At 49.3% G+C, this 27,107-nt stretch overlaps 1 protein-coding gene across 3 annotated transcripts in view; it reads right to left on the bottom strand.

Annotated features, from left to right (window-relative positions):
• pot1 (protection of telomeres 1 homolog) overlaps positions 1-27,107 on the bottom strand; it is a 436,401-nt gene that overhangs the window by 329,750 nt on the left and 79,544 nt on the right. For all 3 annotated transcript variants that reach the window (XM_072484445.1, XM_072484444.1, XM_072484446.1), the window contains exons 2-3: positions 20,423-20,550; positions 9,658-9,730 (exon numbers count right to left, since the gene is read on the bottom strand). In XM_072484445.1, the coding sequence (XP_072340546.1) occupies positions 9,658-9,730; positions 20,423-20,542 (193 nt within the window). In that variant the 5' untranslated portion in view covers positions 20,543-20,550. The remainder of the gene's footprint in view (positions 1-9,657; positions 9,731-20,422; positions 20,551-27,107) is intronic.

Below are 27,107 nucleotides of genomic sequence, written 5' to 3'. Positions count from 1 at the left end.
GAAATGAAGAGAAGTTTCCCAGAAGTCTGGAGTTAACGGAACGGAGGAAATTGTGACCTGAACAGATTTCTGTTCAGTATCAGAGAGTTGAAAAGACATTGAAGCGTGAGAGGCCAGAAAGATATCTGCAATAGTGCTCAGGCTTGTGAGAAATTGTGACAGTTTGGGAGACATCATTTGAAATAATTGTGAAAATCGGTGGCTTGATCGAGTTTGTGCAAAAGCCTTTGAGACAAAAGAAATCCTAAAGGGTGTGGTACAATTCCTGGACTGGATTCGCTGTTAAGAATGGAGTGAATGCTTTGTTTAAAAGTGTTACATGAAGAACCTGGAGTGGATTTTGGAATGCAAGCCGCTAAAGGAAAGCATTATAATGAGAGAAGATTTTAAAGCGTGCTTTTGGGAGTGGAGTTTGGAAACTCTCATGTGAAAATCATCTGGGGTGTATTTGACAAGAGTCCATCTGCGTGCTTAAAAGAGACTTCATGTTAATGAGACCATTGGAGCTAAAAATGCACTTTGTAATCATTGTTAATCTTAAAATCTGTGTGTATTTGTTATGTTTGGAGGGGGGGGGGGAAGAGTGTAATGGAGTATTGTATAATAATCCAACTTTTCACGTTTAATTTTTTAAAATTTGGTTTTTAATAATAATTAGCGGTCCTGCGACAGTTTCTCCACGTTTTATTGAAAAAAGTAAACGTTACAGCCTTCTGAGCCAGGGTCCCATTCTGGGATCTTCCCATCCAATTACAACATCAACTGAGATCATAAATTTATTTATATAGCAGCCTCATATCACATCCTCATACTGAATAGCAAATCCCAGTCGATGAATTACATTTAAAGCGCAGCCACGTAATTTATAAGCAACTAGTTGCATGGATACAGAATCAGTTAAACATAGGAAACAGAGAATTGTGGTGAATGGTTGTTTTTCACACTATAGGGAGATGCACAGTGGTATCCCTTCATGTACATCTATATCCGATGTACATGAATGATTAGGACTTGGGGTGCAACAGACTTCAAAAGGACAGGGGCGAGTTAGTAGAATGGACAAAAGCGTGGCATTTGAAAAACAATGCAGAAAAATGCGATGTGACATATTTTGGTCAGGAGTAGGGTAACTTGCACAGTTTGAAAGGGGTGCAAGAACAAAGGAACCTTTTTTTTTTCTTTATTCACTCGGGGGACTGTAGGGGCTGGGTTAGCTCACTGGGCTAGACAGCTGGTTTGTGATGCAGAACAAGGCCAGCAGTGCAGGTTCAATTCACATACCAGCTTACCCGAACAGGTGCCGGAATGTGGCGACTAGGGCCTTTTCACATTAACTTCATACTTGTGACAATAAAAGATTATTATACAAATGTGAGGTAATGCATTTTGTAAGGTCTAATGCAGGTAGGGAATATACAGTGAATGGTAGAACCCTCAAGAGTGTTGAAAGTCAGAGAGATCTAGGTGTACAGGTACACAGGTCACTGAAAGGGGCAACACAGGTGGAGAAGGTAGTCAAGAAGGCATGTGGCATGTTTGCCTTCATTGGGGCATTGAGTATAAGAATTGGCAAGTCATGTTGCAGCTGTATAAAATCTTAAGTTAGGCTACACTTGGAGTATATTGTTCAATTCTGGTCGCCACACTACCAGAAGGATGTGGAGGCTTTAGAGAGGGTGCAGAAGAGATTTACCAGAATGTTGCCTGGTATGGAGGGCATTAGCTATGAGGAGCGGTTGAATAAACTCGGTTTGTTCTCACTGGAACGACGGAGGTTGAGGGGCGACCTGATAGAGGCCTACAAAATTATGAGGGGCATAGACAGAGTGGATAGACAGAGGCTTTTTCCCAGGGTAGAGGGGTCAATTACTAGGGGGCATAGGTTTAAGGTGAGGGGGCCAAGGTTTAGAGTAGATGTACGAGGCAAGTTTTTTTACACAGAGGGTAGTGGGTGCCTGGAACTCGCTACCGGAGGAGGTGGTGGAAGCAGGGACGATAGTGACATTTAAGGGGCATCTTGACAAATACATGAATAGGATGGGAATAGAGGGATACGGACCCAGGAAGTGTAGAAGATTGTAGTTTAGTCGGGCAGCATGGTCAGCACGGGCTTGGAGGGCCGAAGGGCCTGTTCCTGTGCTGTACTTTTCTTTGTTCTTTGGGACATGGGCATCGCAGTCTGTGCCAGCATTTTATTACCCATCCTAATTGCCTTTGCGAGTCAATTTGCCAGTTAAGAGTCAACCACATTGCTGTGGGTCTGGAGTCACATGTAGGTCAGGATGGCAGATTCCCTAAAATGGGTTTTTATGACAGTCGACAATGGTTTCATGATCATCATTAGACTTTTAATTCCAGATTTTTATTGAATTCAAATTTCACCATCTGCAGTGGCAGGATTTGAAAATGGGTCCCTAGAGCATTACTCTGGGTCTCTGGTTAACCAGTCCAGTGCCAATACCAGTGCCTAAATCATTGAAAATAGGATTGTTTAGAAAACCAATTAATAACTAGAATAGGACAACTGGCTTTATAAAAAGAGTAAGAAGTCTTACACCACCAAGACTTCTTACTGTGCTCACCCCAGTCCAACGCCGGCATCTCCACATCATTTATAAAAAGAGGAATAGAATGAAAAAGCCAGGAAGTTATGCCGAATCCGTAAAAAAAAAAAAAAACATTAAGTTCGGCCCAAACTGGAGATTTGAGTCTAATTCTGGGCACCACATCTCACGAAGGAGAGATAAGAGAACAAATCAGGAATGCTTTCAGAGAGAAGCATGGATAGACTGGAGATTCTGGGGTTGCTCACCCTCGAGCAGAGAGAAGGTCAAGATGAGATTTGATAGAGGTGTCTAAACTATGAAGAGTATAAATAGAGTAAATGAAGATTAATTGTTTCCAATGGCTGAAGAGTTGATAGCAAACGGTCAGAGTTTTAAGAGGTTGGCAAAAGAAATAGAGGCAACGAGAGGAGAAACACTCTTATACGAGTGGTTTCCAGAAACTCATACTTACATTTTAATGATATAGGGAACTTATTAAATCTTAATTCTAAAGATATTTTAAGCACATGAGCTTTTCGAATACATTTAAATATGTTAAAAGTTCTCGGGAAATATGGCTGATTTATAAGCAATCCACGTTTTTGACTTAAACATTTTTAATAAAATATCGGTTTAGCCTGCGTTGTCAAGGGCAGCTACACAAAAAGGTGAAAGGGCGGCACGGTGGAACAGTGGTTAGCACTGCTGCCTGACAGCACCAGGGACCCGGGTTCGATTCCAACATCAGGTGACTGACTGTGTGGAGTTTGCACATTCTGCCCGCGTCTGCGTGGGTTTCCTCCGGGTGTTCCGGTTTCCTCCCACAGTCCAAAGATGTGCAGGTTAGGTGGATTGCAGGATTAGGGCGGGTGATTGGGCCTGGGTACGGTGGTCTTTTGGAGGGTCGGTGCAGACCCGATGGGCCGAATGGCCACCTTCTGCACTGTAGGGATTCTATGATTCGATGATGTGACGACAGGCAGTGATTAAAGCTGAAATTCCTGGTCATTGCATCACCTGGGATAACTAATGACTCTATTTCACTATTTGTAAGGAGAGAGGCTCATAGTCTTCGACCTCGAGGGATGAAATTAAATGATTACAGTAAACTGGACTGAACATGGTTAAACCGACAAACAACAAGAAGAATTAGAAAAATAGCTGGTGCAATACAAAATGGGCACGTAGCCCTGAAAGATAAAGCTCTTCTTGTGCAATTTAAGCAACCGTAGTCAAAAGCATCGAGCTAAACAAAAAAATCAGACCCAAAAAATGAGCAGACTGGGAAAGCTACAAAAGCCTTTGAAAGATACAAACCAGGGAGAAAAAGGTGCAAAGAGGGAAACATGGAAAAACCTGCGCAGGATATTAAAGCTAGCAATACATTTTAAAAAATAAATGCACTAAGGAAAATAGCGATAAGCAAAATGTGGGACCATTAAAGGGAAAATAATGGGCCAGGAAGAACAGACTGAGTTGCTGGACAAATATTTTGCATCTGTTTTCATAATAGAGGCGAGGACAAATTACCAAAGGTACAAGGAAGCCACAGAAGAAGGCAAGAAGCTTAGTTGATTTATTGCAAATGAAAACAATATGCGAATGGGGAAGATATTGAGCATTAAATCGAAAAATCTCCACATGTCAATTTTAACCAAGGCCATTAAAAGTTGTTCAGGAAACTACAACTGACTGGCCATAATTTTACAAAAATCTCTCGATTTAGAAATTGCACACGTGGAATGGCGCACTGCAAATTAAGGCCCTATATATCCACTGTCTCGCTTGGGAATCATTAGCTGGCAAAACAGGGAAATGGTGGCACCTTCTTTGGGTTGGCGGCACCACTGTAATGGCTATTGGCCCCAACAGCTTGGCAACAGGCGCCAACATCAAAAACAAGAGCACTTGCCATCCCTTGGCAGCAACATGTGTGGTGCTTATGGCAGAACCCCGCCTCTCATGTTTTGGGCTTCACAGCCTTCAGCATCAAATGAAAGCACCCCACCCAAATGGATAGTTTGCTGCATGTTCATCACCCTTCGTAGATGAAAGGATGTCAACACACAATCATTGCAATAAGCAGGCAGCTGCATATTAAGAGGGCGTTACCTTCCAAGAATCCACTTTCAGGGTGTAGCACGATCAATCACTCACGGGACAAGATGAGAAGGAGTCAATCGATGGCTTTATTACGCAGACTTGTTCCCCAGCAGCACAGTTACAGAATGCGGCTGCTGGAAGAACCCGGGCTCTTATATGCCGCCTTACTGGGTGGAGCCAGTAGGCGGCTGATCCAATTGGGACCCAGCGTCTATCCAATAGCCTCTCGGCATCACAGGGTACCGTAATACCCCTAATACATACCACCACATTCACCCCTTGTTAAAAAAGAACCCGGCAGGGGTAGTGGGCCGTATGGTGGTAGGGGTTTGCAGAGTCGGTACCTAGGATGCCGCTAACACGGCGGCTATGCTCCGATATCAAACTACCAGTACTATTTACAATGCCAATTTTATTGGGCAACTGAATTATTTACAAGAGGCATGTCTTGCTTTGTTATACGGATTCCATGAGTCGAATAGGTGCCCTGGTCGACCTCGACGATCGTCTCAGCCCCGGTGGTGATGCAGGCGCTGGCTCGGGCACTGTCGTCTCTGGGAGCGTAGCGAGGCCTCTTCCTGCTCCACTACCACTAGTCGCGCCGGGGGAGGGGGGGGGGGGGGGGGGGGAATGGACCGATCCACCCGGGAAGGGGCCGGCTGTGGGGTGCGGAGGTGGTGATTGGTGTTGGGGGTTGTGGAGCTCCGGAGGGGTTGGCTGTGGGGTGCGCCGGTGGGTGGGAGGGGGTATGTGGAGCTCTGGCAGGCGCCAGGTCCCGCAGGTAGACCGTGTCCTGTCGGCCGTCGGGGTACGCCACGTAGGTGTATTGGGTTCGCGTGGAGGAGATGAACCCTCTCGACCAACGGGTCCGATTTGTGCGTCCGCACATGTTTTTGGAGCAGGATGGGTCCCGGGGTTGCCAGCCAGGTCGGAAGTGACGTTCCGGAGGAGGACTTCCTAGGGAAGACCAGGAGGCGTTCCTTAGGTGTTTGATTTGTTCTTGTACAAAGCAGCGACCGGATGGAGTGGAGGGCGTCCGGGAGCACTTCCTGCCAGCGGGAACTGGGAGACTTCTGGACCGTAGGGCCAGCAGGACGGTCTTCCAGACCGTTTCGTTCTCCCTCTCTAGCTGACCGTTCCCCCGGGGGTTGTAACTGGTCGTCCTGCTCGAGGCAATGCCTTTGCTGAGCAGGAATTGACGCAGTTCGTCGCTCATGAAGGAGGACCCCCCTATCGCTATGGATGTACGCGGGGAAACTGAACAGTGTAAAGATGGTGCAGAGGGCTTTAATGACCATGGCCGCGGTCATCTCGGGGTAAGGGATGGCGAAAGGGAACCGGGAGTACTCGTCAATCACGTTCAGGGAGTACCTGTTGCGGTCGGTGGAGGGGAGGGGGCCTTTGAAGTCCATGCTGAGGCGTTCAAAGGGACAGGAAGCCTTTATCAGGTGCGCTTTATCTGGCCTGTAGAAGTGCGGCTTGCACTCTGCGCAGATTTGGCAGTTCATGGCGGCTGTCCTGACCTCCTCGATCGAGTAGGGCAGGTTGCGGGTCTTTACGAAGTGATAGAACCGAGTGACGGCAGAGGTCCTAGAGGAGGGTTCAGAGACGGTCCACTTGTGCGTTGGCACACCCACGGGATAGGGCATCGGAAGGCTCGTTCAGCTTTCCGGGACGATACAAGATCTCATAGTTATAGGTGGAGAGTTCGATCCTCCACCGCAAGATCTTGTCGTTCTTGATCTTGCCACGCTGTGCATTATCGAACATAAAGGCTACCGACCGTTGGTCCATGAGGAGAGTGAATCTCCTGCCGGCCAGGTAATGCCTCCAATGCCGCACAGCTTCCACTATGGCCTGGGCCTCCCTTTCCACTGAGGAGTGGCGGATTTCTGAAGCGTGGAGGGTGCGTAAAAAAAAGGCCACGTGTCTGTCCGCTTGGTTGAGGGTGGCCGCCGGAGCTACATCGGACGCGTCGCTCTCAACTGGGAAGGGGAGGGATTCGGCGATCGCGTGCATCGTGGCCTTTGCGATATCCGCTTTGATGTGGCTGAATGCCTGGCGGGCCTCTGTCGACAGGGGAAAGACCGTGGACTGGATTAGCAGACGGGCCTTGGCCGCGTAGTGGGGAACCCACTGGGCGTAATAAGAGAAAAAGCCCAGACAACGTTTCAGGGCCTTGGAACAGTGAGGGAGGGGGAACTCCATTAGGGGGCGCATGCGTTCAGGATCGGGACCTATAACTCAATTTCTCACTACGTAGCCAAGGATGGCTAGACGGTCGGTGCTAAACACGCATTTTTACCTGTTGTACGTGCGATTCAGGGCGTTTGCGGTCTGGGGGAATTTCGGAGGTTGGCGTCGTGGTCCTGCTGATCGTGGCCGCAGATGGTGACGTTATCGAGGTATGGGAATGTAGCCCGCAAGCCATACTGGTCAACCATTCGGTCCATCGCCCGTTGGAAGACCGAGACACCGTTAATGACGCCAAATGGAACCCTTAAGAAATGATAGACCCGCCCATCTGCTTCAAAGGCAGTGTATTTGCGGTCGCGCGGGCCGATGGGAAGCTGGTGATATGCGGACTTAAGGTCCACCGTGGAAAAGACCTTGTACTGTGCAATCCGATTGACCATGTCGGATATGCAGGGGAAAGGGTACGCATCCAGCTGTGTGCATCTATTGATGGTTTGACTATAGTCTATGACCATCCTCTGCTTCTGCCTGGTCTTTACAACTACCACTTGAGCTCTCCAGGGACTATTGCTGGCCTGGATTATGCCTTCCCGCAGCAGCCACTTGACTTCCAACCGGATAAAGGTTCGGTCCTGGGCGCTGTACCGTCTGTTCCTATTGGCACTGAACCCAGTCACTGTTGCTGCATCGGGGCGTTTTCTTCAGGCCCCGTGAAGTCGTCCATTCCGGGGTCCTTGGGCGTCAGCCAAGATGGCGGCGCCTCTCCCTCCCGCATGGAGTCCGGGACCCAAGATGGCGGCGCCCCTTCCTCCCGCATAAAGTCCAGGACCCCAAATGGCAGCGCCCGTTGGCCGCACATGGCTTGCTGGGGGGGGGGGGGGGGGGGGGGGGGGAGTCAGTCGGGCGGAAGTCAGTCCACGGTGCCCAAGCGGCAGCCGCGCTGTCGGAGCGCGTGGAGTCCGAGACCCAGGATGGCGGCGCCCATCCCTCCCGCATGGAGTCTGGGACCCGAGATGGCGGCGCCCCTCCCTCCCGCATGGAGTGCGGGACCCGAGATGGCGGTGCGGCTTTCTCCCGCATGGAGTCCGGGACCCGAGATGGCGGCGCCCCTCCCTCCCGCATGGAGTCCGGGACCCGAGATGGCGGCGCCCCTCCCTCCCGCATGGATTCCGGGACCCAAGATGGCGGCGCCCATTGGCCGCACATGGATCGTTGGGGGAGGGAGGGGGGGGGGGGTAGGAGGTGCCGGGGGTTGGTCGTGTCGGGGGTCCACGGTGCCCAAGCGGCAGCCGCGCGGTAGGGGGCGTATGGAGTCCGGGTCCCAAAATGGCGGCGCCCGTTGGCCGCAGTTGGATCATTGGGGTGGTTGAGTTTGGTGTCCTGGTTCTTCCCGGTAGATTGCGGCGACCCCCCGGGCCTGGCACATTGCTACAAAGTGCCCTTTTTTGCCGCACCCTTTGCAGAGTGCTGAGCGGGCCAGGCCGGGCAGCGCAGCCTGGGGTGTTTTGTTTGCCCGCAAAAGTAGCAGCGGGGGCCCCCCTTGTGGGCTGGTGCTCTGGCAGCACAGGCCTGCGGGGGGTGGGGGGTGCCGGGGGGGGTCGTTCGTGGCGGGGTCCACGGTGCCCAAGGGGCAGCCGCGCAGTCGCGGGCATAGGCACGGGCGTTCTGTGACGCCACATCGAGTGAGGCAGCAAGGGCCCGTGCCTCCTTGAGGCCTAGTGCGTCTCTCTCCAGCAATCGCTGGTGAATGTGGGACGGGAGCATATCTGTTACGAAGGCATCCCGAACTAGTCGTTCCGTATGTTCATTCGCCGAAACCGATGGGCAGTTGCAGTTTCTCCCCAGTATCAACAGCGCACTCGTCCAGCGTTTCCCCGGGGATCTGCCATCTCGTCGCGAGCTGGTGGTGTGCGTAGACCCTGGCATGCAGGACTTGCATTTTCTGGTCTTCTGGAGGCGCGCAGGTGGCCGTTTGGAGGTATCCTTCGAAAGCACGGTGGCCAGTGTTTAAAAGGTGGCCGCTGAGTTTGCCACGTGGGCGTTGGTTCGCAGACACGCAGACAGTGATTCGGAGCTCCATGTCCTTTAAAGTCGCGTAATAAATTGTAGCACGATCAATCACTCACGAGACGAGATGTGAAGGAGTCAATCGATGGTTGTATTACGCAGACTTGTTCCCCAGCAGCACAGTTACAGAATGCGGCTGCTGGGCGAACCCGGGCTCTTATACGCCGCCTTACTGGGTGGAGCCAGTAGGCGGCTGATCCAATTGGGACCCAGCGTCTATCCAATAGCCCCTCGGCATCACAGGGTACCGTAATACCCCTAATACATACCACCACACAGGGGCTCACAGATTATACATCCAAATTATACAAAGTAACAGCCATAGGTCATAGACATAGACAGACATGTGAGTGGAGAAAACTGTGACAGAGAGTTCAATTTGGGGAGATGTGACATCAAACGCTTTTGATCACAGAAAAACAAATCAGAATATTTTCTTATCGGCGAGAGCCTAGGAATTGTAGCGGGGTAAAAGGATTTTAATGTCTAGGTACAAAACAACTAAAAACTCAATCACAAGTATTTTTATCTGAGAGTAGCTGGAGTACAAAGTGAGTAGCATATAGGGGAATTTTCTGCCCACATTAAACTAGCAGCAACGTTAAATGCTTTAGAAGTTGGCAGAACATGAAATAAAGAACTGAAGTGTCAGTAACCTACCACCAAATCGGTCACATTATGGTATGAGGCACCTTTCAAGAGTATTTCTAAGTTACAATCTGCCCATCAGTCAATGTCAACTTACCTTCCAATACCATTTTGAATACTTTTTCTCCTGTTCCAAATTCATGTGTTGGGTACTTCGCCAAAATAGTTCCCTAAAGAGCAGAAAGAAACACACAATGGCAATTAAACAATGGGTGTTGTGATGTCACATTTGGAGACAGTCTGACCATGGTGAAGATTTGATTGTTAAGCCCTCTCTTTCTCTGATGGCTGTCTAAGGATCCCAGGGGCGATTAAGCAGACCCAGTAAAGATGCACAGCATCCTTATCATGCTACCAATGAGCTTACAACAGACTGCACATCATCAACTCTCCCGTGGCTCCCAACACACCTAAAAGAGGTGCTAAACATTGGCTGGGTAATTCCTTCCAACCCAAGGGCAATTTTTTTTTCCTCTTTATTCTTTCATGGGATGTCACTGGCAGTTGTTACTCAGCATTAAATTGCCCTTGAATTGAACATTTCAGAGGGTAATTAAGAGTTGTGCGTCTGGAGTCAAGAGTAGGCCAGACCAGGCAAGGGCAGCAAATTTCTTTCCTTTTGGTGATCTAAATGGGTCTTTACAATTGATGCTAGTTTCACCATTACTGATACTGGATTTATTAACTGAATGTAAATTCCACCAGGGTGGGATGTGAACCCACGCCCCAGCACATTAGTCTGGCTCTCTGGATTGCTAGTCCAGTGACATTACCATTATGCCCCCATCCGCCAATTGTGCCAATTATATTAGTGGAGGCCGAGGAGTTGCCCGCTCTCGTGGACACAAGACAAGTGGAGAGAAATGCATTGAGACAAAGATTCTCGTGTTTAAAAATAAATTCAACAGATTGTATCTTCCAGCTGCCTTTGATGGACAACTGAAATAAGCTGTGGCATATCCTGGGACTCAAAATGACAGCACATCCCAAATTTCATGAGCTTCTGATTCCAGGAGCAGTTTATTGCCACCTATGTCACTCACCCGAAAATTATCAAGTAAGAGTGATGCATCTTTTCTAAGTTATTAGTTTATATAGGTGTGTGGATGCTCGCGTGCGAGATCAGTTGTGTTTCATCTGTTCATATAGTGGGGATCAGTATTTAGCTAATTCTTACTGGATTTTGGAGTATAGATTTGTTCTTCTCCAATGGATTTCCTTGCCAGTAGTGAGCAGGCTGTTCACATCGCCACAGTTCTGTCTGTGCTGGCACTTTTACAAATTAAATTGTGCATTAATATAGCACCTTTCATGACCACAAGAGACTCTAAAGCACTTTCCAGCTAATGTACTTTTGAAGTGTGATTGGCTGCTGTAATGGAAGAAATACAGCTGCCAATTTGCATAGAGAAAGGCTCCACGCACAGTGCTGTGTTAATGATGGGAAAACCTCATGTTGAATGCAGGATAAAGCCAGCACACTGAATAGCCTTCTTTGAATAGTCCAGCTGAGAGGGAAGACAGGGGTCCTCATCAGCATTGGTGACAGCCAGAGGCACCAAGTCAGAAGATTGTAAAGCACAAAATTAAATGGTAATACACTGAAAGCTCGCAGGGATGAAAGCCAGAAAACAGTTATTGGAAATGTAAAGTAAGATAGTAAAATTCAAATAGCACATCTAAAATGTGCATCAGTATGAATTTTCTAGACTATTAAATGGTGGCTGATGTTCCGCCTGTTTTAAGCGATTGGTGATTACCTATGTAATCTGATCTGGTTTAGAAAGTTGACGTTCTCAGCATCTTGTTGTACATGAAACATGGGCACCTTACAGCTACCAGGAAATGAAGCTGAATAACCCATCTTTGCTGTCTGCCGCCTACTATGGGTGTTTCCTGGCAGAACAAAGGCAGAGAACCAGAGTTATTGGCACTCATCAAACAGAAGCGAGTTTGGTGGCTCAACCACTTCTGCAGGATGGAAAAGGGGGGGGGGCAGCACAGTGGTTCGCACTGCTGCCTCACAGCGTCAGGGAACTGTGTGGTGTTTGCACTTTCTCCTCATGTGCCTTAGTAGGTTTCCTCTGGGTGCTCCGGTTTCCTCCCACAGTCCAAAGATGTGCAGGTTAGGTGGATTGGCCATTATAAATTGCCCCGTGGTGTCCAGGGGTGTGAAGATTAGGTGGGATTGCAGTGATAGGGAGTGGGGCCTAGCTAGTGTGCTCTTTCAGAGGGCCGGTGCAGACTCGATGGGCCGAATGGCCTCCTTCTGCACTCTAGGGGTTCTATGATTCTCTGTATAGTGAGATAGTCGAGGTCAGGCGGCTGAAGCTCTGCTTCAAAGATGCCTGCAAGTGTGACATGAAGGCCCCAGACACCCAAGTCACTAGTTGATGACAGAGGAAAATGGCAAAACCTCCCGTGAGCTGATGCATCCCCATGATGACTAATGGTTACAGCAGCTTGGCAACTGCGCCAATGCCCAAAAGCAACGGTCGCTCTATACGCAAGCCTGTGGCGGAACCTCTCTATCTCAAGAATTGACCAATGCAGCCTTCAACAAAGGTTCACCAGGTGAAGATGCCCCATCTGAAATTAACTGTTTGCTGCGTGTCCATCATCTTGCGCAGATGGAAGGATGGCAATAAATCTAATCTGCTAAAATCGGAAGACAATTTTCAAAGCAGTTACGGCTTGTCAGCTTCAATTCAGATGCGTCACCTTGGGAGTCCTTATGTGGCACAGTAAATATTTACTAACGCTGCACTTTGAGAGTAGAGGTCCCAAACACTTTTCTACATTTTAATGTTCTGGATTCACCAACGCAGACTGTGCCAATGAATGTGTGTGTGTGTGTGTGTGTGTGTGTGTGTGTGTGTGTGTGTGAGTGAGAGAGAGAAAATGAATAAGACTGTCAACCTGCGGAAACAATTTTCTGCAGTCGACACAATACATTGAATTTGTTACACTAGGAGGACAAAGTTCCTTAACATTAAAGTATTATAAACATGAAGTATTCAGTGCAGAGATTTGAAGGCAAACAAGCGCTCAGGCACAATAATGCCTTGATCTCCTTTGAACAGTACACAGGGCTGATGGCGGCCAGAATGAGTTGCATCAATCTGCTGCTGGCAAACCAATTCAAACACTGCCCAGAGAGGTTTTCTTTAGAAACATATGGTTCCATTTTCTAAATATGAATATTTATTTCATGAGAGCATCATTACCATATCACACGTCAGCACAATGTTCTCCCTCAGAGTGAAGTCTTCATCTAATCCAAAGTAAACAAACCTCGTGTGGCTTGCCAGCAGAAGGCATTTTAGTCTGGATGTCACATCTGTGCAGCACCATGGAGGTTTTACTGAATTAAAAGCTCTTTATAAGTGGAAGTCTTTGCTGAACGTGCAATAAACCAGAAAGTTTACCTCAAAACTCCTGTTTCACATTTCCGCGCGCGCGTGTGTGTGTGTCTCTGTGCGCGCGTCCCTTTCTCGAGTATTTTATAGTGATTTACTGTGCTATCGATGGAGCTTAGTAACACTGGTACCTGTGGGTGACCTTTGCAGTTTGGTTATTGGTGGAAGACGCTTGGAGCAGAAGAAGAGGGTTCTTTCTATTTCATCAAGATAACGTGAAATGCTGAGGACACCATCTTGGCCATTACAAAGATTTTTTTTTTTAAATTTAGAGTATCCAATTCATTTTTTCCAATTAAGGGGCAATTTAGCATGGCCAATCCACCTACCCTGCACATCTTTGGGCTGTGGGGGCAAAACCCTCGCAGACACTGGGAGAATGTGCAAACTCCACGCGGACAGTGACCTAGAGCCGGGATCGACCCTGCGACCTCAGCGCCGTGAGGCAGCAATGCTAACCACTGCGCCACCATGCTGCCCGGCCATTACAAAGAGTTTAGACAACTTACATGCCCAGGGAAATCTTCAATTGTAAAATTAACCTTCCCCTACAGTTACAATAGTGAAATACCACTTTGGTATTTTGCCATTATCGAATCTTGGTATGTGCCCATTGCTGGCAGTACTTCGTGCCTATCCCTAATTGCTCCTCACAAGGCGGTGGTGAATCTTCTTCTAGAAAGTTTGTAGTCAGTCTGGTGGAGGGGTTCCTATAGTATTGTTCATATCCCAGAACTTGATCCAGCAAAGATGAAGTCAGGATAGTGGCACAGTGGTATTGTCATTGGACTTAAAAAAGGAAGCACGGTAGCACACGTGGATAGCACTGTGGCTTCACAGTGCCAGAGTCCCAGGTTCGATTCCCTGCTGGGTCACTGTCTGTGCGGAGTCTGGACGTTCTCCCTGTATCTGCGTGGTTTTCCTCCGGGTGCTCCGGTTTCCTCCTACTGTCCAAAGACATGCTGGTTAGGTGCTTTGGCCATGATAAATTGCCCTTAGTGACCGAAAAGGTTAGGAGGGGTTATTGGGTGACGAGGATAGGGTGGAAGCGAGGGCTAAAGTGGGTCGGTGCAGACGCGATGGGCGGAATGGCCTCCTTCTGCACTGTATGTTCTATGTTCTAATGTGAACATTGAAGGGAAACTGGAAAGAGATGGTAATCCCAGGCACCTGCTGTCCTTGTCCTTCTACGTAAAGGAAGTGGACATTTTAGAGGTCCTGCCAAGGAAGCCTTGCCAACTTGCTGCCTCCCTTGCATAGAGAATACTACCACCACAGTAATTCAGAGAGTGTGGATGTTTAGACTAGTCCATTAGTTGCTGATCAAGTGAACTGCTTAAATGGGCAGCCATAACAGTGTGGCTGGGTCAGTTGAGTTTCTTGACAATGATGACCCTTCTCGATATTTTTGGTACAGGACCCAACGATGGTAATGCCATTTGAGAGAACTGGCTAGACTTTCTCCTCTTGGAGATAGTGCCTAATATTTATGTGGTGTTAATATAACTGGCCACATATTAGCCCACCCCTGCATGTTATCCAGTTCATACTGTATACAAACATGAATTGCTTTACCACCTAAGGAATCAATTGAAGATAGTTAGCCCTGAGAAATTCTTGCCAAGGTGATTGGACTTCAACAATTACAACGATCTTCCTCCGGCCAGTGAGAATCATAGAATCATAGTATTTAGTGCAGGAGGCCTTTCGACCCATCGAGTCTGCACCAGCACTGACAAAGAGCACCCTACCCAAGCCCACACCTCCACCCTATTCCCGTAACCCAGTAACCACACCCAACCTTTTTTTGGACAACAATGGCAATTTAGCATGGCCAATCCACCTAACCTGCACATCTTTGGACTGTGGGAAGAAACCGGAGCACCCGGGGGAAACCCATGCAGACACGGGAAGAACATGCAGATCCGCACAGACAGTGACCCAAGCCGGGAATCGAGTCACGAACCCTGGAGCTGTGAAGCAACTGTGCTAACCGTTGTGCTACCGTGCTGCTCACTTCCCCAGAAGTGTCCCCTGATGCCCACTGACTGTAGATTTACAGGGGTTCCTGCTCCCAACCATCCCGAGGTGCTACACAGAGACATATTGGAAACAAAGTCGAGGCAAAAGAGGTTAGGAACAGTAAGAGGAAGTATAGTCAAGGGGCTGTATTTTAGTGGTCTTCGAGGATGGGGAGGATGCTTGGTAGGGTGGTCTTTTGTAGGGTTACAGGGTTGGATCAGCCAAACTGCCTCCTTCTGCACAGTAAGGTTTCAATGGATACGATGGATTATATGAATCAGAGCGCGATGGCAAGGAAGAAGGGTTTCAGGAGTGAATTACACTGACAAGGACCTAGGCTGCTGCTATTTCAGCTAAAGAGAGGGTGGATGGAGTCATCCATGTGGAATATAAATATAGCAGGTTTGAGAATTTGGAGGTGTGTTACTGGGATGGAGAGGTTTTGCAGAAGCAGGGAGGGTAAGACTATGATAGATTAAAGTAGAAGGAAGAGAATTTCAACTTAGAGGTTCCAGGAGCCAATGTAGATCACAAAGACATGGAAACAGAGAGCATGTCACTTGGTGTCGAATACTATTTTGGATAAGCTGAGGTCTAAGGAGAGTGCAAGATTTGAGGCTCGCTTTGGAATTTCGGGGAGCTTTGGAATTTTATTTCAATTTGTTTTTATGAGATGTTGGCTTCACTGGCAAGGCCAGCATTTGTTGCCCATTCCTAGTTACCCTGGAGAAGGTAGTGGGGAGCTGCCTTCTTGAACCGCTGCAGTCCATGTGATGGAGGTACACCCACTGTGCTATTAGGCAGGGAGTACCAAGTTTTTGACCCAGCGAGTGAAGGAGTGGCAATATATTTCCAAGTCAGGATGGTGAGTGACTTGGAGGGGAACTTCCAGATGATGGTTTTCCCAGGTATCTGCTGCCATTGTCCTTCTAGATGGCAGTGGTCATGGATTTAGAAGGTGCTGCCTCAGGAGCCTTGGAGAGTCCCTGCAATGCAGCTTGGGACACATGGCTGCTACTGTTCATCGGTGGTGGAGGCAGTGAATTTTGTGGAACGGTACCAATCAAGCAGCTTTGTCCTGGATGGTGTCGAGCTTCTGGAGTGTTTTTCGAGCTGCACTCATCCAGACATCATGCTCCTTGTGCCTTGTAGGTGGTGGTCAAGCTTTGGGGAGTCAGGAGGTGAGTTACTCGCTACAGAACTCCTAGCCTCTGACCTAGCTAGTGTGTATATGGCTCGTCCAGGTCAGCTTCTGGTTAATGGTAACCCCCATGATGCTGACAGTGGGAGACTCAGCAATGGTAATGCCATTGAATTTCAAGGGGAGGAGTTGATTCTCTCTTATTGGCGATGGTCATGGCACCTGTGTGGGGGAGGGACCAGCGCCCATTGTGGTGTTTGGAGGTGAGGCTGCTGGCAGACGAGGTGGTGAGTGAGCGGGTCCGAGAAAGCATAGAGAGGTACCTGGAGGCCAACGATAACGGGGAGGTCTGAGTGGGGATGGTATGGGAGGCGCTGAAGGCGGTGGTCAGGGGAGAGCTGATCTCCATTAGAGCCCACAAGGAGAGGAGGGAGCAGAGGGAGAGGGAGAGGTTGGTGGGGGAGATGGTGAGGGTAGACAGGAGGTATGCAGAGGTGCCTGAGGAAGGACGTTTGAGAAAGAGGCGCAGCCTCCAGGCCGAATTCGACCTGGTGACCACCAGGAAGGCGGAGGTGCAGTGGAGGAAGGCCCAGGGGGCGATTTATGAGTATGGGGAAAAGGCTAGCCGGTTGCTGGCGCATCAGCTTCGGAAGCGGGACGCAGCTAGGGAGATCGGGGGAGTTAAGGACAGGGAAGGGAGTGTGGTGAGGAGTGGGGTTGGCATCACTGGGGTCTTCAGGGACTTCTACGAGGAATTGTACCGGTCTGAGCCCCCACTGGAGGAGGGAGGGATGGGCCGTTTCTGGACCAATTGAGGTTTCCGAAGGTGGAGGAGGGACTGGTGGCGGGATTGCCGGCCCCAATTGAGCTGGAGGAGCTGACCAAAGGGATAGGGAGCATGCAGGCGGGAAAAGGTACCGGGGCCGGACGATTTCCCAGTCGAATTTTATAAAAAAATATATGGACCTGTTGGGCCCGTTGCTAGTTAGGACCTGTAATGAGGCAAGGACTTTGCCCCCCGACGATGTCCCGGGCACTGATCTCCTTGATCCTGAAGCGGGACAAGGATCCCCTGCAGTGTGGGTCTTACAGGCCGATTTCGCTGCTGAACGTAGATGCCAAGGTGCTGGCGAAGGTCTTAGCCACGAGGATTGAGGATTGTGTGCCGCAGGTCATCCACGAAGACCAGACGGGGTTCGTGAAGGGGAGGCAGTTGAACGCGAATGTGCGGAGGCATCTGAACGTTATCATGATGCCGGTGAGGGAGGGGGAGGCGGAGATAGTGGTGGCGATGGGGGCTGAGAAAGCCTTCGATAGGGTACAGTGGGGGTACCTGTGGGAGGTGCTGAAGAGGTTTGGGTTTGGGGAAAGGGAGTCAGGCTGTTGTATGAGGTCCCGATGGCGAGTGTGGCCACGAACAGGAGGAGGTCTGAGTACTTTCGGTTGCACCGAGGGACGAGGCAGGGGTCCCCCCTGTCCCCCCTGCTCTTCGCACTGGCGATTGAACCCCTGGCTATGGCACTGAGGGAGTCGAGGAACTGGAGGGGGTTGGTGAGGGGTGGGGAGGAGCATAGGGTGTTGCTCTATGCGGACGACTTGTTGTTATATGTGGCGGATCCGGTGGGGGGAATGCCGGAGGTAATGAGGATCCTCAGGGGATTCGGGGATTTCTCGGGATACAAGCTCAACATGGGGAAGAGCGAGCTTTTCGTGGCTCACCCAGGGGACCAGGAGAGGGGGATTGGCAAGCTCCCACTAAAAAGGGCGGAGAGGAGCTTCAGGTATTTGGGGGTCCAGGTGGCCAGGAGCTGGGGGGCCCTGCATAGGCTTAACTTTACAAGGCTGGTGGAGCAAATGGAGGAGGAGTTCAAGAGGTGGGACATGTTGCCGCTGTCCTTGGCGGGTAGGGTGCAGTCAATCAAAATGACAGTGCTCCCGAGAGTTTTGTTCCTGTTCCAGTACCTCCCCATTCTTATCCCAAAGGCCTTTTTTAGGCGGGTCAACAGGAGCATGATGGGGTTTGTGTGGGCTCGAGGGACTCCGAGGGTGAGAAGGGGGTTCCTGGAGCGGAGTAGAGATAGGGGGAGGGGGGCGGCTGGCGCTGCCCAACCTCTGTGGGTACTACTGGGCCGCCAATGCGACGATGGTGCACAAGTGGGTGATGGAGGGGGAGGGGGCTGCATGGAAGAGGCTGGAGACGGCGTCCTGTGTGGGTACGAGTCTGGGGGCGCTGGCAACGGCGCCGCTGCCGCTCCCTCCAAGGACGCATACCACGAGCCCGGTAGTGGCGGCTGCCCTCAAAATCTGGGGGCAGTGGAGGCGGCCCGGGAGGGGGGGGGGGGGGGGAGTTGGGGCCTCGGCGTGGACCCCAATACGGGGGAACCACCGGTTCATCCCAGGGAGAACAGATGGAGGATTTTCGGGGTGGCACAGGGCAGGAATACGAAAGTTCGGGGACCTGTTTGTGGACGGGAAGTTCGCGAGCCTGGGTGAGCTGGAAGAGAAGTACGGGCTCCCCCGGGGAACACCTTCAGGTACTTACAGGCAAGGGCCTTTGCCAGGCGGCAGGTGGTGGAATTCCCGCGGCTGCTGCCACACACAGTACAGGACAGGATGCTCTCGGGGGGGGTGGTTGGGAGTAGGGAAGATCTCGGAAACTTGCCAGGTGATGCAGGAGGAGGAGGCGGCCTCGGTGGTGGAGGTGAAAGGTAAGTGGGAGGAGGAGTTGGGAGGGGAGATCGAGGAAGGGACGTGAGTGGGCAGATGCCCTAGGGAGGGTGAACTCTTCCTCTTCGTGCGCGAGGCTCAGCCTCGTACAGTTTAAGGTGCTGCACAGGGCACACATGACCGGGACAAGGATGAGCTGGTTTTTTGGGGGTGAAGACAGGTGTGTTAGGTGCTCAGGAAGCCCAGCAAATCAAACCCATATGTTCTGGGCATGCCCAGCGCTGGAGGAATTTTGGAAGGGCGTAGCGAGGACGGTGTCAAGGGTGGTAGGATCCAGGGTCAAACCGGGCTGGGGGCTCGCAATATTTGGGGTATCGGACGAGCCGGGAGTGCAGGAGGCGAAAGAGTCCAATATTCTGGCCTTTGCGTCCCTGGTAGCCCGGCGAAGGAATCTTCTTCAGTGGAAGGATGCGAGGCCCCCCAAGCGTGGAATCCTGGATCAACGATATGGCGGGGTTTATTAAGTTGGAGAGGGTGAAATTTGCCTTGAGAGGGTCGGTGCAAGGGTTCTTCAGGCGGTTGTAACGGTTCTTAGACTTCCTGGCAGAACAGTAGACATTGGTCAATGGCAGCAGCAACTCGGGAAAGGGGGGGGGGGTTACTTTATTTATGTTTAATTACACTGGGGGATCTGAGGGGGTGTATATATTTGCTATGTTGGCTCTGTGTTAAGTTGGGGTGTTAATTTATTATTTTTGTACAGGGGGGAGGTGGATATGGAGGGTTGTTTTTTGACTGTTTTGTATTTAACCCTGTTAGGTTCCTTTTTCATTTTGTTATTGATATTCTGTGAAAACCTTAATAAATTTTTTTTTTTTTTTAAATTAAAAAAATAAGTTTATTCAACATGGTTAGCACAGCTGTAAGTACCCTTAGGGTCAATATAATTTGTTATACTGGTCCAGCGTATGCAGACTTAGACATAGAATTTACAGTGCAGAAGGAGGCTATTTAGCCCATCGAGTCTGCACCGACCCTTGGAAAGAAAGCCCCACACCTCCACCCTATCCCTGTAACCCAGTAACCCCACCAAACCTTTTTTGACACCAAGGGCAATTTAGCATGGCCAATCCACCTAACCTGCACATCTTTGGACTGTGGGGGGAAGCCCGGAGCATCCAGAGGAAACCCTCGCAGGCACGAGGAGAACGTGCAGGCTCCGCACAGACAGTGACCCAGCGGGGAATCGAACCTAGAACCCTGGAGCTGTGAAGCAACTGTGCTAACCACTGTGCTACCGTGCTGCCCTTGTCATTGCAGCCAAATTGGTTTTATAGACATGGTTTGATGAAGCCAACATTAGTGTCACCATCAAAAACTGCACAAAACGTACAAAGACGAAACTAAGTACCCGTCAAATACTGTTGTACGTTTCTGATGCTTCATCTGTTCGTCATTAAAAACAGGTGCCATAAATCTGCTGACTTATTCAAAGCGTTCCAGATTCATGACCAGCATTTACGATGAGAGTAAAATTTCAGCCATTTGTATAATGATTGTTACGGGTTAGAGTATGTTCTGCCAAGGCCCATGGAGAGGCAGACAGAACTTACCTCAACATACTGGTTGCTGCTGGGAGACAACTGTAGTTTCTCAAATTCAATCCTCTGCATGTGGCTGGGTAATTGTGCTTCAATTGAACCATCAGCCTCTTGGAGCTGCTGGAATGGCATCACTGATCCTGAGAGATAATGGAATCAAATTCAAAATTCCTCAGTGTAAACATAAAACGCTGCAATAGCAACTCAGCAACACAATACATTAGGTACAATCAGAACAAAAATGGGGAGGATTTTTATTTTATTTTTTAAATGCAGAACTCCAGATGGAACACTCAAACACATCCTGGGCGCGATTCTCCACTCCCACGCCGGTTGGGAGAATTGCCTGGGCCGCCAAAATTTCCGGGGACGCCGGTCCGACGCCCTCCCGCGATTCTCCCAAGCGGCGGGAACGGCCCGGTCGAGTTTCGCGGGCTGGAGAATCGCCGGAGACACCCAAAATGGCGATTCTCTGGCACCCCTGCTATTCTGAGGCCTGGATGGGCCGAGCGGCCAGGCCAAAACGGCGGGTTCCCCCCTGCGCCGTCCACACCTGGTCGCTGCAGTCGTGGGCGGTGCGTGAACGCTGGGGGGGGCGGCCTGTGGGGGGGCGAGTGGGGATCCTGCACCGGGCTTCACCTGGAATGTGGGGTGCTAACCCATTGCGCCACCGTGCTGCCCAAGAACACGCTACTTAAACCCACGTCTCCACCCTATCCCCATAACCCAGTAACCCCACCTAACCTTTTGGACACTAAGGGGCAATTTAGCATGGCCAATCCACCTTAAGCTATCATCGGAACAGTTTCTTTCCCACAGCTACTAGACTCCTCAACGACTCCCTCGGACTGATCTGTTCCCTGTAAGAACACGATTCACGATGCCCTATGCTGCTCCAGCGTATGCATTGGCTTTGTATTTGCTTTGTTAAGCCCCTTGTTCGGCACTGTAACCAATCACTGTTTGTCGCTTTACCATTTGTCAATGTTCTCTGTTGATTATTCTTTTTGTCTACTATGTACGGACTGTGTGCGTTCCCTCGGCCGCAGAAAAATACTTTTCACTGTACTTCGGTACATGTGACAATAAATCAAATCAAACCTAACCTGCACATCTTTGGACTGTGAGGGGAAACCGGAGCACCCGGAGGAATCCCTCAGAGACACTGGAAGAAAGTGCAAACTCCACACCTCCCCACCCGAGGCCAGAACCCAGGTCCCTGGAGCTGAGAGGCAGTAATGCTAACCACTGTTCCACCATGATCCTCTTGAATAGTGGCTGAATCTATCAGCCATAACCTTCTTGAATAGTGGCTGAATGGCCTAATGTTGTTCCTAACACTGGCCAGATTCCGAAGAACCAAATTCACAATATTTCACAATTCAATGAGCTTATTCGACAAGTAGATGAGTCTCACACATATATCAAAGAAAAGCACCGATTGGATTTTTTGTTCTGTGGAGAGGAAGCTGATCAAAGCAAGAATAATAATAATCTTTATTGTTACAAGTAGGCTTACATTAACACTGCAATGAAGTTACTGTGAAAAGCCCCTAGCCGCCACATTCCGTCGCCTGTTCGGGTACAGAGGGAGAATTCAGAATATCCAATACAGAATATCCAATATCAGAATGGTTTGTAGGGAGAGCTATTATTGTCTCTGTGCCCATCGCCTAAGGAAAAACGGGCATGGCTCCTGCGACTTACCACAATACACGACCCCTGCTAGAAACGGTGTGTGCAGACATTAGGTCATTACAAAATCACCTCTCCCCTTCTAGCATCAAACACCCACTCACACAAAGAAAGTGAATAATGACAATGTGTTTGAAGGTACAAAACGGATCGTTCAGTGCCTCTGGAACTGGACTCCGAAAGGAGGATCGAGACAATGCACTTCATCACCTCGGGACAACCTAAAGCTCTTCACAGCTAATGATGTATTTCTAAGTCACAGTATTTCTGAAGAATAGTCACATTATAATCCCCAGTAAGGACCCACAAGCAGCAAAATGATCATGGCATCCAATAGATCATTTGTTTAATCAAAAACAAAGGTTCAAAGCCTTCTGGACTTCACATTGATTTCGACCGATTCAGAACATATCCTCCATTTTGATATATTTTTCCAACCCCGTCCCTCACAAGGGCCAACCTATAACTTGTTTGCGTGGATTGCTTTCAGAGAACACTGCCCTTTGTTCTCTTATTAACACATTTTACTAACTGACCCTTACAACACTATTAACAGCTGCCTTAGTCTTTAACATTATCTTTACCACTTATGTCCATGACTTTCTTGTCAAAGCTCTCCTGAGCTACCATCTAACTCTGACCCACTATTTTGCTTCACCATGCTGCTCCCCCACCCCACTTCAACAGTATAAAACCCATCACATTTTTACAAGTCTTCAGCTCTGAAGAGGTCAGACGGATTTGAAACTTTAACTCCATTTTCCTCCCACAGATGCTGCCAGATCTGCTGAGTTTTTCCAGCACTTGCTGTTTTTAGTTCAGATTTCCAGCATCTGCAGTATTTTGCTTCCAATTTGTTTGGTCAAGTTGTTTGGGAGATGAAGTGTTGGGTGCTCTGAGGTACAGACGAACCAACACGGTTGCGGTTGTTACAACGCAGTTTTATTCCATTTAACTATTTATACATCAGACTTGGTACTCAGCACGTTGTGACTGTGTGAGTGTCTTGCTTTGAGGTCCTGGCCCTGTGCCGTCTCCAGATGGACTGCCCAGGAAGTGTTGTGTTTCTTGTCTTATACGGTGTCGGCTCTTGTCTGTGATTGGCTGTCGTGTTATGTGTGCTAATTGGTCCGTTGGTCTGTCTATCATTATGTATGTGTTATGATGTATGTTTGAATATCATGACATCCCCCCTTTTTTACAAGATTATGTGCCTACGTGGTTATAAATATAAATGTGTCCTGAGTGCAGCTAAAGGTGTGTGTGTGTGTGTGCGTAATATTTACATCATGTACATGGGGCTTAACTATATACAAGGGGCGATGTCAGGTGTGACAAGCTAACGAGGTTGTACCATAACAAAAGAAGAACAATGTGGAAATTTGGAACGATCAAACGAGGCCTGGAACGATAAAACAGTGACATGTTCTAAAACAGTGGTTGCAAAAGTTTGACTTGTGAACAGTCTCATAAGTCCAGTCTAGTAGGCGGGCGACAAATTCGGGTTGACTGTTAGGGTGGCACTCCATTCATCGCCCGGATTGATGGTGTTGACCCGGTTCGCATCAATGACCGCAACCCGGAAGGCGTCTTGGTCATCTGTGTCGTCGGTTTGGATGTCGTGATGTGGAGGCTGAATGGTCCGCACGTTCCTGCGAGGTTGTCGGAGATGTGGAAGATCAACAGGTTGAGCCGCTCGACAGTGGACAACGTAGTGGCCCATCTTGCCACAGCGTAGGCATTGTCGGGTTTTTGCAGGACATTGCCCCTTTAAATGTGCAGCTCCACAGTTGCCACACATCATGACGTCCGTTACGCCACTGCGCATGCGCAGTTCGGTCTTGCGTCGGGCGCGCCTGCGCAGCACGTCCCTCAGTGTTGCCGTAGATTTTGGCGTGCACAAACGCCTTAAAAAGCGCGCAAAACGGCCGCCCTCGTCCGGGCCGCAGGCCGGGAGAAACTCGATTGCCTGGACGCGTTCGGCCTCGTGGGCGGCCTGGCTTGCCGATTCGATCGCGTGGGACCCCCTCCGTGCCGATTAGGTCGCCTGAAATTGGGCATAGCGGCTGGTCGCATTCCCATGCAGGTCACAGGCTTCAACTGCAGATGCTAAGGTCAGGCCTTTAATTTTTAGAAACTGCTGGCGTAGGCCACTGGAGGCAACGCCAAAAACGATCTGGTCCCAGATCATGGACTCTGAGGTGGTGTCGTAACCGCAGGACTGCGCAAATATGCGGAGGTGCGTCAGGAAGGACTGAAAGAGCTCATCCTTACCTTGCAGGCGCTGCTCATAGATCATAGAATTTACAGTGCAGAAGGAGGCCATTTGGCCCATCGAGTCTGCACCGGCTCTTGGAAAGAGCAGCCTACCCAAGGTCAACACCCCCACCCCATCCCCATAACCCAGTAACCCCACCCAACACTAAGGGCGATTTTGGACACTAAGGACAATTTATCATGGCCAATCCACCTAACCTGCACATCTTTGGACTGTGGGAGGAAACCGGAGCACCCGGAGGAAACCCATGCACACACGGGGAGGATGTGCAGACTCCGCACAGACAGTGACCCAAGCCGGAATCGAACCTGGGACCCTGGAGCTGTGAAGCAGTTGTGCTATCCACAATGCTACCGTGCTGCCCACATGCTGAAAGCCATACCTCTCAAAGTTTTCGTTGACCTCAACGTTGAAGTGCTTGTCGAGCTTGAGGAGGACCGTGTCATACTTAGCTTTGTTCTCGCCTTCCGCGAACACCAAGGAGTTGTATACATCAATGGCGTGCTGACCTGCGGTAGTGAGGAGCATGGCAATCTTTGTTTCGTCCGAGGCGCCCTGTTTTTCATTGGCTTGCATGAAGAGTTCGAATCGCTGCTTGAAGAGCTTCCAATTTGTGCCGAGGTTCCCAGTGACTTGCAACGGCTGCGGTTTGTTGCGGGTGTCCATGGCTCAGAATGGCAGATTTGCCGGTAGGTATCGATTCACTCCTGGTATCATGAAGTGTTGGATGCTCTGAGGTACAGACGAACCAACACGGTTGCGATTGGTACAACGCAGTTTTATTCCATTTAACTATTTATACATCAGACATGGTACTCAGCACGTTGTGACTGTGTGAGTGTCTTGCTACGAGGTCCTGTCTCCAGCTGGACTGCCCAGGAAGTGTCGTGTTTCTTGTCTTATACGGTGTCTGCTCTTGTCTATGATTGGCTGTCGTGTTATGTGTGCTAATTGGTCCGTTGGTCTGTCTATCATTATGTATGTGTTATGATGGATGTTTGAATATCATGACAGGAGGGATGAATAGTGGCCAGGCCACTGGGCAAATTACCCCACTCTTCTTCAAAATAGGATCATCAATTTGACATGTCTTCAATTGGATGGGATCTTTCGCACTTCTTGGAGAGGGAGGACGGACCTCGGTTTAATAACTCCCCCAAATGACAGGCGGTCTGACAGTGCAGAGTTCCCTCCCTACTGCACCAAAATACCAAGATTAGATTTTGTACTCGAGATTTAGGAGTTGCACTTTGACCCACCACCTTCTGAGGCAGAGGCAAGACACATCTCACTGAGTCGTGGCTAACCCCAGCAAGAGCTGAACAACAATTAGGAGTGGGTAAATAATGGAATGGGATTAAAAGCACTTCTCCCGTGTCTGCAGTGTTATATTTAAAGGAGAGAGCGAACGAGTCCCTCAAAATATCACGTGTGGAAAAAGAAACTCCATCTTCCAAGTGCAGCAAATAATATTAGTGCTTTAACAGTTAAAACTAGAAATCAGAGTATAATTATACACCTCCCTCTGCTCCACCACAAGCTCTGATTGCTAGGAACCTCCAACTGAGAGAACAATCTAAGTAACAGTATGAGCACCTTCCTTGCCTTGATGACATCTTGCCGCTTGATGAAACAGTCCAGGATGAGGTGAAAACCATCAACAGAATAACCAAGGGCCAAGTCTGGGGTCACTACAATTACTGCTCAACCAGGAGAGATAGACCATCCCCGTCCTTCATTTCCTGGTTGGGTTCATTTAAGAGAGGCTGATTTTTTTCCTAAATAGAATGTATTGCAGATGCCCCTTCAGCACAGTGTCTGCTCACCTTACTTGAGAAAGCAACCCGTTGCGCCACTCCGAAAACTCACACTCTGTTCACTGAGTATCTATTAAAGGGGCATCGTCTCTCTACAATACTCAAATGTAAAGAGAGATTGAACAGTGGACCACTTTCAGTGCGACAAAAGTAGAACATGTTTGAATGTGATTTACATCGTTGAAATGTGCACTTAAAAGGTGGTTAAGTGACTCTTTAAATGCAGTGAACAAAAAGGTATTCCTCATAATGTTGAATCAGCATTCCAGCCCTTCTCCTGTGCAAAGTTTCACACTGCTGACTTGCCTCCTCACAGTTTTCAGTGTTGTTTGATTCAAAGGTCTACCTTCCAATTGACCCAGTTAGCAAGAAACACAACCATCTGATTTGCAAGAGATGTGACGTATTTTCCAGCCACAACCAGAAACATTAAAAGCCTGTGGTGGGACAAGTGCAGCAGATTTTCTGGGAGTCAGCTCAAGGGCTAGCAGCAAGCTGCACAGATCGGTGGAAAGCTCAGATTGAAAAGCAGTCGTCAGAAACCCTGCTGCATGACACAATCCTCGGCATGCTTCTGAATTCATACTGTTCACACGCCCAGAGCAATTCAAAACAAACCCTGCACTGCAGGTAAAAATAACATGAATCTGACTCCGGCCCATGTTCTGAGGTGGAATGAAGTAAGTTGAATATATATTGTTATATAAATGGAGAAAGAGGAGATGAAACATTCTTCCCGTGTGTGCGTGGGTTTCCTCCGGGTGCTCCGATTTCCTCCCACAGTCCAAAGATGTGCAGCTTAGGTGGATCGGTCATGCTAAATTGTCCTTAGTGTCCAAAATTGCCCTTAATGTTGGGTGGGGTTACTGGGTAATGGGGATAAGGTGGTGGTGTGGGCTTGGGTAGG

Source organism: Scyliorhinus torazame, chromosome 19, assembly GCF_047496885.1.
Source record: "Scyliorhinus torazame isolate Kashiwa2021f chromosome 19, sScyTor2.1, whole genome shotgun sequence".
Lineage (NCBI taxonomy): Eukaryota > Metazoa > Chordata > Chondrichthyes > Carcharhiniformes > Scyliorhinidae > Scyliorhinus > Scyliorhinus torazame.
This window is presented reverse-complemented; position numbering and strand designations above follow the sequence as displayed.